Raw genomic sequence first — 12,500 nt, forward strand, 5'->3', positions numbered from 1 at the left:
CTAATTATTCTTAGTACAGTGGAAGTTGAATGTGGCCATGAATGGACTTGAAGAGCCAACCCAGGCTTAGACTAGAGAGGCTTCTGGGTAATTGCCCGAAATACAAACACTTTGAATATAAGATGCAACCGAAATCAGAAAGCCTTTAAAGGACAGGATTGGAGGCGGAAGAGATTGAATAATTGGAAGGACTATTTCTTTGAAAGAGGGATTGTAAGGTTACATGGATGTCTGTTTACCAGCTAAAAATTAATATATGTTTGTTAATCAGCATTTGGGCTCTGAGGCTTCCCTCAAATCCACAGAGAATTAAATTGTAATTATTTAGGATATGCTCTTTTCCACAGTGACTTCAAATCACACACAATTGAACGTAGGCTACAGTGGCTGAGCCTCGGGGCGATGAGTCCATGGAAGAATTCAGGGCCCAGTGTTTTCACGCATAACAAAGTCCTATCAATTGGAACTGTGTGGAGAACAATACTAAATCCCATCATACGCACCATTGCAAATAATTAATTCCAAGAGCGGGGTATTCACCAATTAGGTGAGGCGAAATGATTTGGTGAATGCTACCGCCGAGCCGGTCCACGGCATTCTAAAATTAGAGCCAAGCAGGTGTGATTTATTCATGTTTGGGCCTGTTGTCATAAACTGGAGAAAACAATGAAAGTGGGGATAATGAATCGCAGGTGGCAGAATGGGGAAAAAATCTATCTGTCTGTCTCTCTCTCTCTCTCTCTCTCTCTCGCTCTCTCTCTCGCTCTCTCTCTCAATCGGATCAGCAACTCTCTCCCAATTTAACAGGATATTCTCATTTGAATTCACGCCCGAACAGCGGCATATTAATTTGGGGAAATCAACAGAAAAATTGGGTCACCTGCAGTTTATTCATTCCCCTTCGTTTTTCATTATAGAGAGAGAGACCTGCTTCTCAGAATGCATTTAATGAATTCATCTTAGTCTGGGCATCGTGGGTAGTCTTTTATTTGTATTTTTTTCCTGAGGAATATTTCTGTCTGTAATAAAGCCCTTTTGTGGTGAAAAACTCATTCTGATTGGCTGAGCCTGGCTCCCCAGCGGGTGGGCCTATGCCCTCCCAGGCCTACCAATGGCTGCACACCTGCCCAGTCATGTGAAATCCATAGATTAAGGCCTAATGCATTTATTTCAATTGACTGATTTGCTTATATGTAATTCAGTAAAGTCTTTGACATTTTTGCATGTTATTTTTGCTCAGTATAGAAATTGGTTCCTTAAAAGAACCCTATATGGAATCCAAGGGTTCTATATGGAACCGATTTTGGTTCAGTGAAGAAGAAGTATGTAAAGATGACCCATGGTCACCTTGGTGTTCCAGGCCTACTACATTGCAGATGTTGCATTGCATCAGCCAATGGTTGCGTGCCACCTCCTCGACAGTCGAGCATCAGGTTGCTTTATCATATGATGTGGTTATCTGATATGTTAAACACCCATCCAGACGTTGTTAGATCTGGCGTGCATCTGCAATGTTGAGGTTGAGTCTTGGATTAGGGGTCTCTGGCCAATCAATGACCTTTCCTCGTCTCCGGGTAGAAATCGACCTGACAGTGTGTTGTGGCCCACACCTCTACACACAAGCTGGTATAAAAAACACTGTCCGGACACTTTGCATTTGGACCTTGACTTGGAATCAGTAAGTAGTGGCGAGGTGAGAGTTGTTCCTCTGACCGTGACGACGGAGGCTCAAAGCAAAGACAGTTATTTGAATGAATTCTCCTAAGTTATGGCGAATCGGCAGGACGGCGCTAGTGAACTCCACCCTGCGGTGTGTGTTTGAGACTATGACTATGGGTGCCAAGCTGCTCTAAATAAACCCTGATGACGTCATGTTTTGCACCGTGCCAGTTTCAAAGTCTCTTGTTTCAGTGTTTTTCATAGCTAGGACCAGGAGTTTTACCTGGCTACATTTATAGCTTGTAACGGAGGGGTCAGTAGTTTTACCTGGTCAGGTCACATGGTCCAGGGAAAAGTCCAATAGAGAGCACTTCTACAAAAGCTCTTTCTCCGTTTCCTCTTGACCTTGGGAGGCGACTTCATCACAAAGGGCCAGATTGCCAGGTCGCAGTTGCAAATGAGAACTTGTTCTCAACTAGCCTACCTGGTTAAATAAAGGTGTTCTCAACTAGCCTACCTGGTTAAATAAAGGTGTTCTCAACTAGCCTACCTGGTTAAATAAAGGTGTTCTCAACTAGCCTACCTGGTTAAATAAAGGTGTTCTCAACTAGCCTACCTGGTTAAATAAAGGTGTTCTCAACTAGCCTACCTGGTTAAATAAAGGTGTTCTCAACTAGCCTACCTGGTTAAATAAAGGTGTTCTCAACTAGCCTACCTGGTTAAATAAAGGTGTTCTCAACTAGCCTACCTGGTTAAATAAAGGTGTTCTCAACTAGCCTACCTGGTTAAATAAAGGTGTTCTCAACTAGCCTACCTGGTTAAATAAAGGTGTTCTCAACTGGCCTACCTGGTTAAATAAAGGTGTTCTCAACTAGCCTACCTGGTTAAATAAAGGTGTTCTCAACTAGCCTACCTGGTTAAATAAAGGTGTTTCAAAACCTGGTTAAATAAAGGTGTTCTCAACTAGCCTACCTGGTTAAATAAAGGTGTTCTCAACTAGCCTACCTGGTTAAATAAAGGTGTTCTCAACTAGCCTACCTGGTTAAATAAAGGTGCAACTAGCCTACCTGGTTAAATAAAGGTGTTCTCAACTAGCCTACCTGGTTAAATAAAGGTGTTCTCAACTAGCCTACCTGGTTAAATAAAGGTGTTCTCAACTAGCCTACCTGGTTAAATAAAGGTGTTCTCAACTAGCCTACCTGGTTAAATAAAGGTGTTCTCAACTGGCCTACCTGGTTAAATAAAGGTGTTCTCAACTAGCCTACCTGGTTAAATAAAGGTGTTCTCAACTAGCCTACCTGGTTAAATAAAGGTGTTCTCAACTAGCCTACCTGGTTAAATAAAGGTGAAATAAAAAATAAATAAAAATAAATAAATGTGGGGTGTATAGGGAGGGTGGAGGAGGGAGGAACTAACAGGAACAAAAGGGCCAGATTTCAACTGTATGTGGGGTGTATAGGGAGGGTAACAGGAACAAAAGGGCCAGATTTCATGTGCGTACTGTATGTGGGGTGTATAGGGAGGGTGGAGGAGGGAGGAACTAACAGGATTTAGGGAGGGTGTAACAGGAACAAAAGGGGTATGTGGGGTGTATAGGGAGGGTGGAGGAGGGAGGAACTAACAGGAACAAAAGGGCCTGTATGTGGGGTGTATGGGGGAACTAACAGGACAAGGGCCAGATTTCATGTGCGTACTGTATGTGGGGTGTATAGGGAGGGTGGAGGAGGGAGGAACTAACAGGAACAAAAGGGCCAGTGTGTACTGTATGTGGGGTGTATAGGGAGGGTGGAGGAGGGAGGAACTAACAGGAACAAAAGGGCCAGATTCCATGTACTGTATGTGGGGTGTATAGGGAGGGTGGAGGAGGGAGGAACTAATGTGTGGTACTGTGTGGGGTGTATGGAGGAGGGAGGGGAGGGTGGAGGAGGGAGGAACTAACAGGAACAAAAGGGCCAGATTTCATGTACGTACTGTATGTGGGGATGGGGAGGGTGGAGGAGGGAGGAACTAACAGGAACAAAAGGGCCAGATTTCATGTACGTACTGTATGTGGGGTGTATAGGGAGGGTGAACTAACAGGAACAAAAGGGCCAGATTTCATGTACGTGTATGTGGGGTGTATAGGGAGGGTGGAGGAGGATGTGGGGTATAGGGAGGGTGGAGGAGGGGAACTAACAGGAACAAAAGGGCCAGATTTCTGTATGTGGGGTGTATAGGGAGGGTGGAGGAGGGAGGAACTAACAGGAACAAAAGGGCCAGATTCCATGTGCGTACTGTATGTGGGGTGTATAGGGAGGGTGGAGGAGGGAGGAACTAACAGGAACAAAAGGGCCAGATTCCATGTGCGTACTGTATGTGGGGTGTATAGGGAGGGTGGAGGAGGGAGGAACTAACAGGAACAAAAGGGCCAGGTGTACTGTATGTGGGGTGTATAGGGAGGGTGGAGGAGGGAGGAACTAACAGGAACAAAAGGGCCAGATTTCATGTGCGTACTGTATGTGGGGTGTATGGGGAGGGTGGAGGAGGGAGGAACTAACAGGAACAAAAGGGCCAGATTTCATGTACGTACTGTATGTGGGGTGTATAGGGAGGGTGGAGGAGGGAGGAACTAACAGGAACAAAAGGGCCAGATTTCATGTGCGTACTGTATAGTGGGGTGTATAGGGGGTGTATAGGGATGTGGGGGTATGGGGAGGGTGGAGGAGGGAGGAACTAACAGGAACAAAAGGGCCAGATTTCATGTGCGTACTGTATGTGGGGTGTATAGGGAGGGTGGAGGAGGGAGGAACTAACAGGAACAAAAGGGCCAGATTCCATGTGCGTACTGTATGTGGGGTGTATAGGGAGGGTGGAGGAGGGAGGTAACAGGAACAAAAGGGCCAGATCATGTGGGAGGGTAGGGGAGGAGGGAGGAACTAACAGGAACAAAAGGGCCAGATTCCATGTGCGTACTGTATGTGGGGTGTATGGGGAGGGTGGAGGAGGGAGGAACTAACAGGAACAAAAGGGCCAGATTTCATGTGCGTACTGTATGTGGGGTGTATAGGGAGGGTGGAGGAGGGAGGAACTAACAGGAACAAAAGGGCCAGATTTCATGTGCGTACTGTATGTGGGGTGTATAGGGAGGGTGGAGGAGGGAGGAACTAACAGGAACAAAAGGGCCAGATTTCATGTGCGTACTGTATGTGGGGTGTATAGGGAGGGTGGAGGAGGGAGGAACTAACAGGAACAAAAGGGCCAGATTCCATGGTGTACTGTATGTGGGGGTATAGGGAGGGTGGAGGAGGGAGGAACTAACAGGAACAAAAGGGCCAGATTCCATGTGCGTACTGTATGTGGGGTGTATAGGGAGGGTGGAGGAGGGAGGAACTAACAGGAACAAAAGGGCCAGATTTCATGTGCGTACTGTATGTGGGGTGTATAGGGAGGGTGGAGGAGGGAGGAACTAACAGGAACAAAAGGGCCAGATTTCATGTACGTACTGTATGTGGGGTGTATGGGGAGGGAGGAACTAACAGGAACAAAAGGGAGGAGGGAGGAACTAACAGGAACAAAAGGGCCAGATTCCATGTGCGTACTGTATGTGGGGTGTATAGGGAGGGTGGAGGAGGGAGGAACTAACAGGAACAAAAGGGCCAGATTTCATGTGCGTACTGTATGTGGGGTGTATAGGGAGGGTGGAGGAGGGAGGAACTAACAGGAACAAAAGGGCCAGATTCCATGTGCGTACTGTATGTGGGGTGTATAGGGAGGGTGGAGGAGGGAGGAACTAACAGGAACAAAAGGGCCAGATTCATGTGCGTACTGTGGGGTGTATAGGGAGGGTGGAGGAGGGAGGAACTAACAGGAACAAAAGGGCCAGATTTCATGTGCGTACTGTATGTGGGGTGTATAGGGAGGGTGGAGGAGGGAGGAACTAACAGGAACAAAAGGGCCAGATTCCATGCGTACTGTATGTGGGGGAGGGAGGGTGGAGGAGGAGGAACTAACAGGAACAAAAGGGCCAGATTCCATGTGCGTACTGTATGTGGGGTGTATAGGGAGGGTGGAGGAGGGAGGAACTAACAGGAACAAAAGGGCCAGATTCCATGTGCGTACTGTATGTGGGGTGTATAGGGAGGGTGGAGGAGGGAGGAACTAACAGGAACAATAGAGAGCGCCCTGGGAGAGAGGTATCGGCACCTGGCACAGTTCTAAAGAGCCAGAACTTCAGACATCTAAATCCCTTCAACTGAGCCCCAGTGTCTGTGTGTGTGTGTGTGTGTGTGTGTGTGTGTGTGTGTGTGTGTGTTTCTAACGGTGTTTGTGCTCTTCACCAATCAAACAGATTGCATAGAGACTCAAATGAACTCTGACCTGCAGTCAAGCTCACTAAGCCAGTCTCAGGCCACAACCCCGGGTCCTCAACCGCTGCACCTCTCAACTTTTAGGGCAATATTTAGCTGGCTTAATATAAGCCTGTGACTTTTCAGAAGATCCTCGCCACTGACTTTGCAACTTTTAGAATGGTCTATGCTATCAGGGATTCTTGGGACGTCCCAACTCTGACGTTACCCCATTGACGTTGACATTTGAAATAGTTAAGGTAAGGGTTAAGGTCAGGGTTAAAGTAAAGGTTAAGATTAGGTAAGGGTTATGGTTAAGGGTTGGGGTAAGGGTAGGGGTTAAGGCTAGGGTTTAGGGCATGGATGTCTCAAGGATCCCAGATAGCACTACCCAATTTAGTTGGCTTAATATAAACCTGTGGCTGAGACATTTGCATTTGAACGAAAGGGTGGAGTGTATTGACAGACTGTGTGCTGCAGCAATTGAATTAGTGATCATATCAGGACCATTCAATAGAGTTTAGATGACTCCTTGGTGTAAACACGTGGGTTTATTTAGTGACTGCTGGGGTTGTCCTTTGTGTTCTACCTTTGTATAGGGATTCTCTACAATTGCTTCCGGCAATGGCCATGGGAGTGATTCATGTTAATGAATCACTCAATGGAGTCATCCTGAGGAAATGATATCAACATTTACGGCAATCCAATCTTAGTCACTAATTCTCCATTTTAAGTCTGAAGATGTATTCGTAATCATCGTTGAAGGTCATGAAAATCATATTCCATTTCAATCCTCATTTCAACAGACTTTTGACTTTAAGCTTACGACTAAGTGTTCTCAGCGTTCTGCTGTTGTGTGCATTGTTCGCTCTCTGTTCAAAGCTTAAATGTTCTAGGAATGAGTGAGTCACAATCACCGCATGTTGTACTCAGATGGAATGGAGAGGGATGAACTTATTTGAAGAGGACCGTTGCAGGGCAACATCAGTTCTGTTAGATATGTGTCTCTTCAAACAGAATGGACTTCAATGGAACTCAGTGAGGTTGTATACTCTGCCATCAGGTACGGTGGTTGTTTTAGAAACATCACACAGACAGACAGACAGGCAGACAGACAGGCAGGCAGGCAGACAGACAGACAGACAGACAGACAGACAGACAGACAGACAGACAGACAGACAGACAGACAGACAGACAGACAGACAGACAGACAGACAGACAGACAGACAGACAGACAGACAGACAGACAGACAGACAGACGCTGTTATTGTCAGATACACCAGACAGATAACAGTGATATATGTTGTTTTACAGGGTCAGACATAGTAGTACATGCCTCTGGAGCATTTTAGGGTTAAGTGCCTTGCTCAAGGGCACATCAATATATTTTCATCACCTTTCTGGCTTGGATATTTGAACCTTGCGGTTACTGGCCCAACACACTAGACTCCCTGCCACCCTACAGAGAGAGAAGGGGGTGGAAGGGGAAGAGAGGTATTCTGTATGGTTTGGCATGTAAAGTGCATGTTAGGGGTTTATTAAGCAGCAGCATGAGTGACTGACTCGTCCTTGACCACAAACAGTGCCGGTACATTTATTGTGAAGATTATCCATTGTTGCTGTAGCCATTTGCTCTAGCGATTTGCTCTCTCTCTCTCTCTCTCTCTCTCTCTCTCTCTCTCTCTCTCTCTCCGTCTCTCTCTCTCTCTCTCTCTCTCTCTCTCTCTCTCTCTCTCTCTCTCTAGGACAATCCTCTGATCCTGCAGTCAGACAGGAATGTGACGGTGAACGCAAGAAACAACCTTGGTCAGCTAACAGGACAGCTCACTGTGGGTGAGTCAGCCTCCGCCGCCACCAGCTGGCCACACACACACGTACACACACCCGCCCCACACACACCCGCATTCACACACACACACATGCAAACACACCCGCCCCCACACACACACACACGAACAAGCACACACACACACTAACACACACACAGATTACCTGGACTCTTGAACAAAAGTAGCCCATCTTGGGTAGTTGTGTTCCAAGAAGTGGAACCCCAAGACAGCAGGGCCTCAGAAACCCCCGGGCTGGGGAGAACCCGACCAAGCACATGATGGGCCTTCCGTTAACTATCCCCGCCCCCTGGGCCACAACGCATGGTGCCTCACTGACTGACTGGGGAGTCTGGGGGAGTTCTGCATTGTTCCGGAAGTCCGGAACAGAATTCCCTCCTCTCCTCCTGTCAGAGATTCCAGAAGGATTCCAAGGGTTTCTGAAGGAGCTCTGAGTCAGCATGTTGACAACACTCACACACTTTCTAGTCAGGAGGAAAGGGGCTTTCGGACTGCTGCCCCCTTGGATATGGCCATGATTGATTGGGAAACTGGTATCCGGAAGGGACTCATACATAGCAGTAAACACTGGCAGACTAGTGGACCCACAGGAGAGAGAGAGAGACTCAACCTTCTTAGATGGCTATCATTGTACTTATCAGCTTAGTGGTCTCTGGTCCAAGGAGATAAGGGTACCTGGTGAGACCAGTATGACCCTGTCTCTTAGTGTGGTACTCAGGCCACCTTAGTGTGTTAGTCTCTCTCTCTCTCTCGCTCTCTAATATTTGTCTCTTCCTCCATTCCCTCTGACTCCTCCCCCTCCCTCTTTCCCTCTCTCTATCGCTCTCTTCTCTCCTCTCTATTTCTTCCTGTTCTCCATCTGTGAACTGGCTAGTGATAACATTCATCTTCCAATAGGAGAACAGTGTGGTACTTTGGAGTTCTACTCCACATCCTGATCGTCCCATCCACAGTTTCCTCTCTCTCCGGTCTGTCTCTCTCTCTCTCTTTAATTTACTCTCTCTCTGTCCCTCTCTCTCTCTCTCTCTCTCTCTCTCTCTCTCTCTGTCTCTCTCTGTCTCTCTGTCTCTCTCTGTCTCTCTCTCTCTCTCTCTCTCTCTCTCTCTCTCTCTCTCTCTCTCTTTCTCTGCCTGTCTGTCTGTCTGTCTCTCTCTCTGTATTTCAAAGTGCCTCTGTCCATAAGCTCAGATAAATTATATTACAGTCAATTATGAGACACACTTTGAAATCACGGCTGACGTGCTCTGATCATAAGGTCCTTGGAGGAGACACGCACACACAGTTCACTTGGTGCTATTAGGCCATTGGAACTCCAGCCATCGACACACACACACACACACACACACACACACACACACACACACACACACACACACACACACACACACACACACACACACACACACACACACACACACCTTATTCCCCTCCCTCAGCCAGTTGCTAAAGGCCATGAAGTTACCCCGTGGCACAGAGGAACAGACAGGGCCGTCACTGAGCCTTGAGCGCTGCACTCTGTTTTATCCTCCCTCCCTCCCTCCCTTCCTCCCTCCCTCCCTCCTCTCTATTCCTGTCACCTCGTTAATTTGAGTGAGGACCTGTCACGGCCCATATCCGAATCAGGGCTCGTAAAAATGAAAAGTGAACTTGGCCCACTGAAAGTAGGCTTTTGGCCCCCCTTTCTGACACCAAAATGCTATTTGTCTTCCTCTCCATGTAGAAATTGCCTTTAACCACAGATCTATGATCAGCTAAGCCTCTCTAAATCCTTAACAATCAGAAGTGAAGAAAAACTGAAAACTGTCCTTGGATCAGTCTACAGCAGCAATCTCCTAGTCCTGTGTCCTCCTTCCCCCCTCGGAGAGAGAATAACACCATGAGAGTATTTTCTGGACGTGGTGCCCAGCTGCTCGGAGGACAGCGAGGGCGAACGGGAACGTCTGTTGTCTTTTTTTGTTGTTGGGGTGTGTCATTGACTTTTCATTTGTATAAGTGCATTCTGGGTAATAAATGGCTTTCTCACTCTGCGGGAAGATTTCATTACGACCGTGGCAGGAGACAGGCGACCAAAACTGGCGACGGGGGCCAAAATGCATTTTTGGGAAAGACAGCGCATAAGGGCGGGCGTATGTGACTGTGAGTGTGTGACAACAACGTCACAGGGATCACTCTCACCCGCCACGCTGCCAATTTTAGAAGTGACTTTCACCGTCCAGCCGAACACTCTATCCAAAACACTGCTTTTATACCCTTTCCTCTCCTTGTCCCTTTCCTAGAAGAAATGGACTTCAAACCTTTAAACTGGCAAACTCCCCTATGACTTTGTAATGAGCTTCTAAACTTCGGGCTTCATTTATGTCCCGTTATCTTCTCCTGCTCAGTAATCATTTTCTCTTTTATCTCGGAGGAATCGTTCCACTCATTTTTTTTGTCCAGCTGCTGTATCATGTGGAATGGATTAAGGCAAGGGTTAGAGTGGGAGATGTTCTGGGATCCCCGCTCTGTCACCCATTCTTAGCGTCCAATAGGAACAGGTGTTGAAAGCTCTACTTCCTTGTTATTTTGGTATTTGCTCTTACTTGCTATTAAGCAATTTGGTATGTAGTCAAAGACTAACTTGCCCTTGAGTCATTCTGTGTAAGAGACAGCTTCAGTGACAAGAATATGAATGATACATTTGATCATGTCTGCTGTGCCTGTACGGGGCACCGGGCCGTCTTTCCCTGTGGCTACTACCGACCATTGGCATATAAAAGAGGATGAACTAGCAGTGCATATGCTTTGTGACGCGAGATCATTGTCAATGAGAACATATTTGCTATAGGTATATTGGGACGTGTTAGAATAGAATCTGTCCATTTTTATGAAGGAAGTACTCATTTAGCTTTGTTCCCATCAATGTCATGCCGGTTATTGATGTGTGTGTACAGATGACACCGCAGGCCTCCGTGTTTACAGACAGCCATGAAGAGTGTGTGATTAAATCCACCTTTTAGCAGCGTCTCTTCTTTGCCTCCTTCGTCTCCCTGACCGAAAAGATTCTCTTGATTAATGTGTCGGTTGAAACCACACTTTTTCCCTTTTTTCTCCCGCGCTCTTTATTAATGAGTGTAATCTTATTTAGATACATAATTTGTGTATGTTTGTCCATAAATCATGTGTAGTTTTTCTAACCTGGGGTAAAAGTTGCTGCGCGCTGCAGTTTTCTGACTGCTTCACTCCACGGCTCTTTAGTTTTTCAAAAAGCACCTTCAAAGAGTCGAAAGGTCTTCTTCCAGGAGACTCCGCTCTCTGACTGATTTCAGCACTTCAAAAAGAGACCAGCGATGACCTCGTTGTTTCGCAGAGTTGCATCACCTTCTTCAGTGTTTACTTTTGAAAGTCCAAATTAATTCAGCATTTCTCAGCCCTCGTTCAAAGGGGCCGTGACGAACTAGCTCGACGAGTTCCCGTGACCAACTAACTCGACGAGTTCAAAACTTCAACTTTTTTCTTCAGACTTTATATTTTGACAGGCCAAAATGACTCCAGACTTTGTTGTCTCTTCCCCCAATTCCCTCTACTTTGTATTTGACAGGATAAAATGACTCCAGACTTTGTTGTCTCTTCCCCCATTCCCTCTTTGTATTTGACAGGTCAAAATGGCACCAAACAGGGATTGCCCCTTCCCTCTTTGTGGTTCTCCCCAAACCCCCAAACTGCCCTCGTTCTAGACTGACTACAAAGCAGTCAGCTGCTTTCTCACGACGCCTGGATGTTGAACATATTCACTAACCACATTATATCCTATAGCAATGTGATGCCGGACAGTCGTTGACGTGGCACTCAGCCTTTGGTTGGTGCAATGTCACGTCTGCAATGTCACGTCTGCAATGTCACGTCTGCAATGTCACGTCTGCAATGTCACGTCTGAAATGTCACGTCTGCAATGTCACGTCTGCAATGTCACGTCTGCAATGTCACGTCTGCAATGTCACGTCTGCAATGTCACGTCTGCAATGTCACGTCGGCCTGGAACCCTATCTCTGATTTAACAAGTGACATTTCCTGCGTGTTCAATATCACCACGGAGGATCATCCTTCATCCTTCTCTAATCACAGGAAAATCTGCATCAATTAATGATCTCGAGCAGCTCGTTTATAACGCCCCGTTGTCATTAATCTTCTGAGGAGCAAAAGTTTCAGACGACAGTCCAGACCCAATATCTCCTCGGTGTGGGCTGTTGCTGTCAACGTGGATATAACTTATATAACTTATCACTGGTTGTGGCTAAGTGGCAATGTCCTTGTCTTCTCCAAAGTGTTCCAAAGTGCCCTAACAAGCCACCCCGTGAAGTGCTGTGATTGTAAACTCTGCTCTAGAGTGTTTTCGTTGACGTCCAGCAGCCATTTCCACCTCTTATATTACATTTGCAGTTATTATGGTCATTTAGCAGACACTTATCCAGAGTGACGTTCATCTTAAGGTAGCTTGGTGAGACAACCACTTATCACTGTCTTACACCACATACCGCTGATGTTTAAATTCATCCGTTTTGACGTTTTTGACGGTGAGGACATACGGAGCTGTCAGGGAGTCAGTCAGAGTCAGTTAGCGCTGCTTTTGGCTTTCCGACGACGTTAAAAAATGTAAGAGAGCATTCTAAATGTACCTCACTTAAGTCAACGT

The 12,500-nt window shown here is 46.6% G+C and overlaps 1 protein-coding gene across 1 annotated transcript in view; it reads left to right on the plus strand.

Annotated features, from left to right (window-relative positions):
• LOC135561821 (zeta-sarcoglycan) overlaps window positions 1-12,500 on the plus strand; it is a 97,947-nt gene that overhangs the window by 21,595 nt on the left and 63,852 nt on the right. The window contains exon 2 of the mRNA XM_065003747.1: window positions 7,730-7,817. Within this exon, the coding sequence (XP_064859819.1) occupies window positions 7,730-7,817 (88 nt within the window). The remainder of the gene's footprint in view (window positions 1-7,729; window positions 7,818-12,500) is intronic.

Source organism: Oncorhynchus nerka, linkage group LG18 (assembly GCF_034236695.1).
Source record: "Oncorhynchus nerka isolate Pitt River linkage group LG18, Oner_Uvic_2.0, whole genome shotgun sequence".
In the NCBI taxonomy this organism is placed as follows: domain Eukaryota; kingdom Metazoa; phylum Chordata; class Actinopteri; order Salmoniformes; family Salmonidae; genus Oncorhynchus; species Oncorhynchus nerka.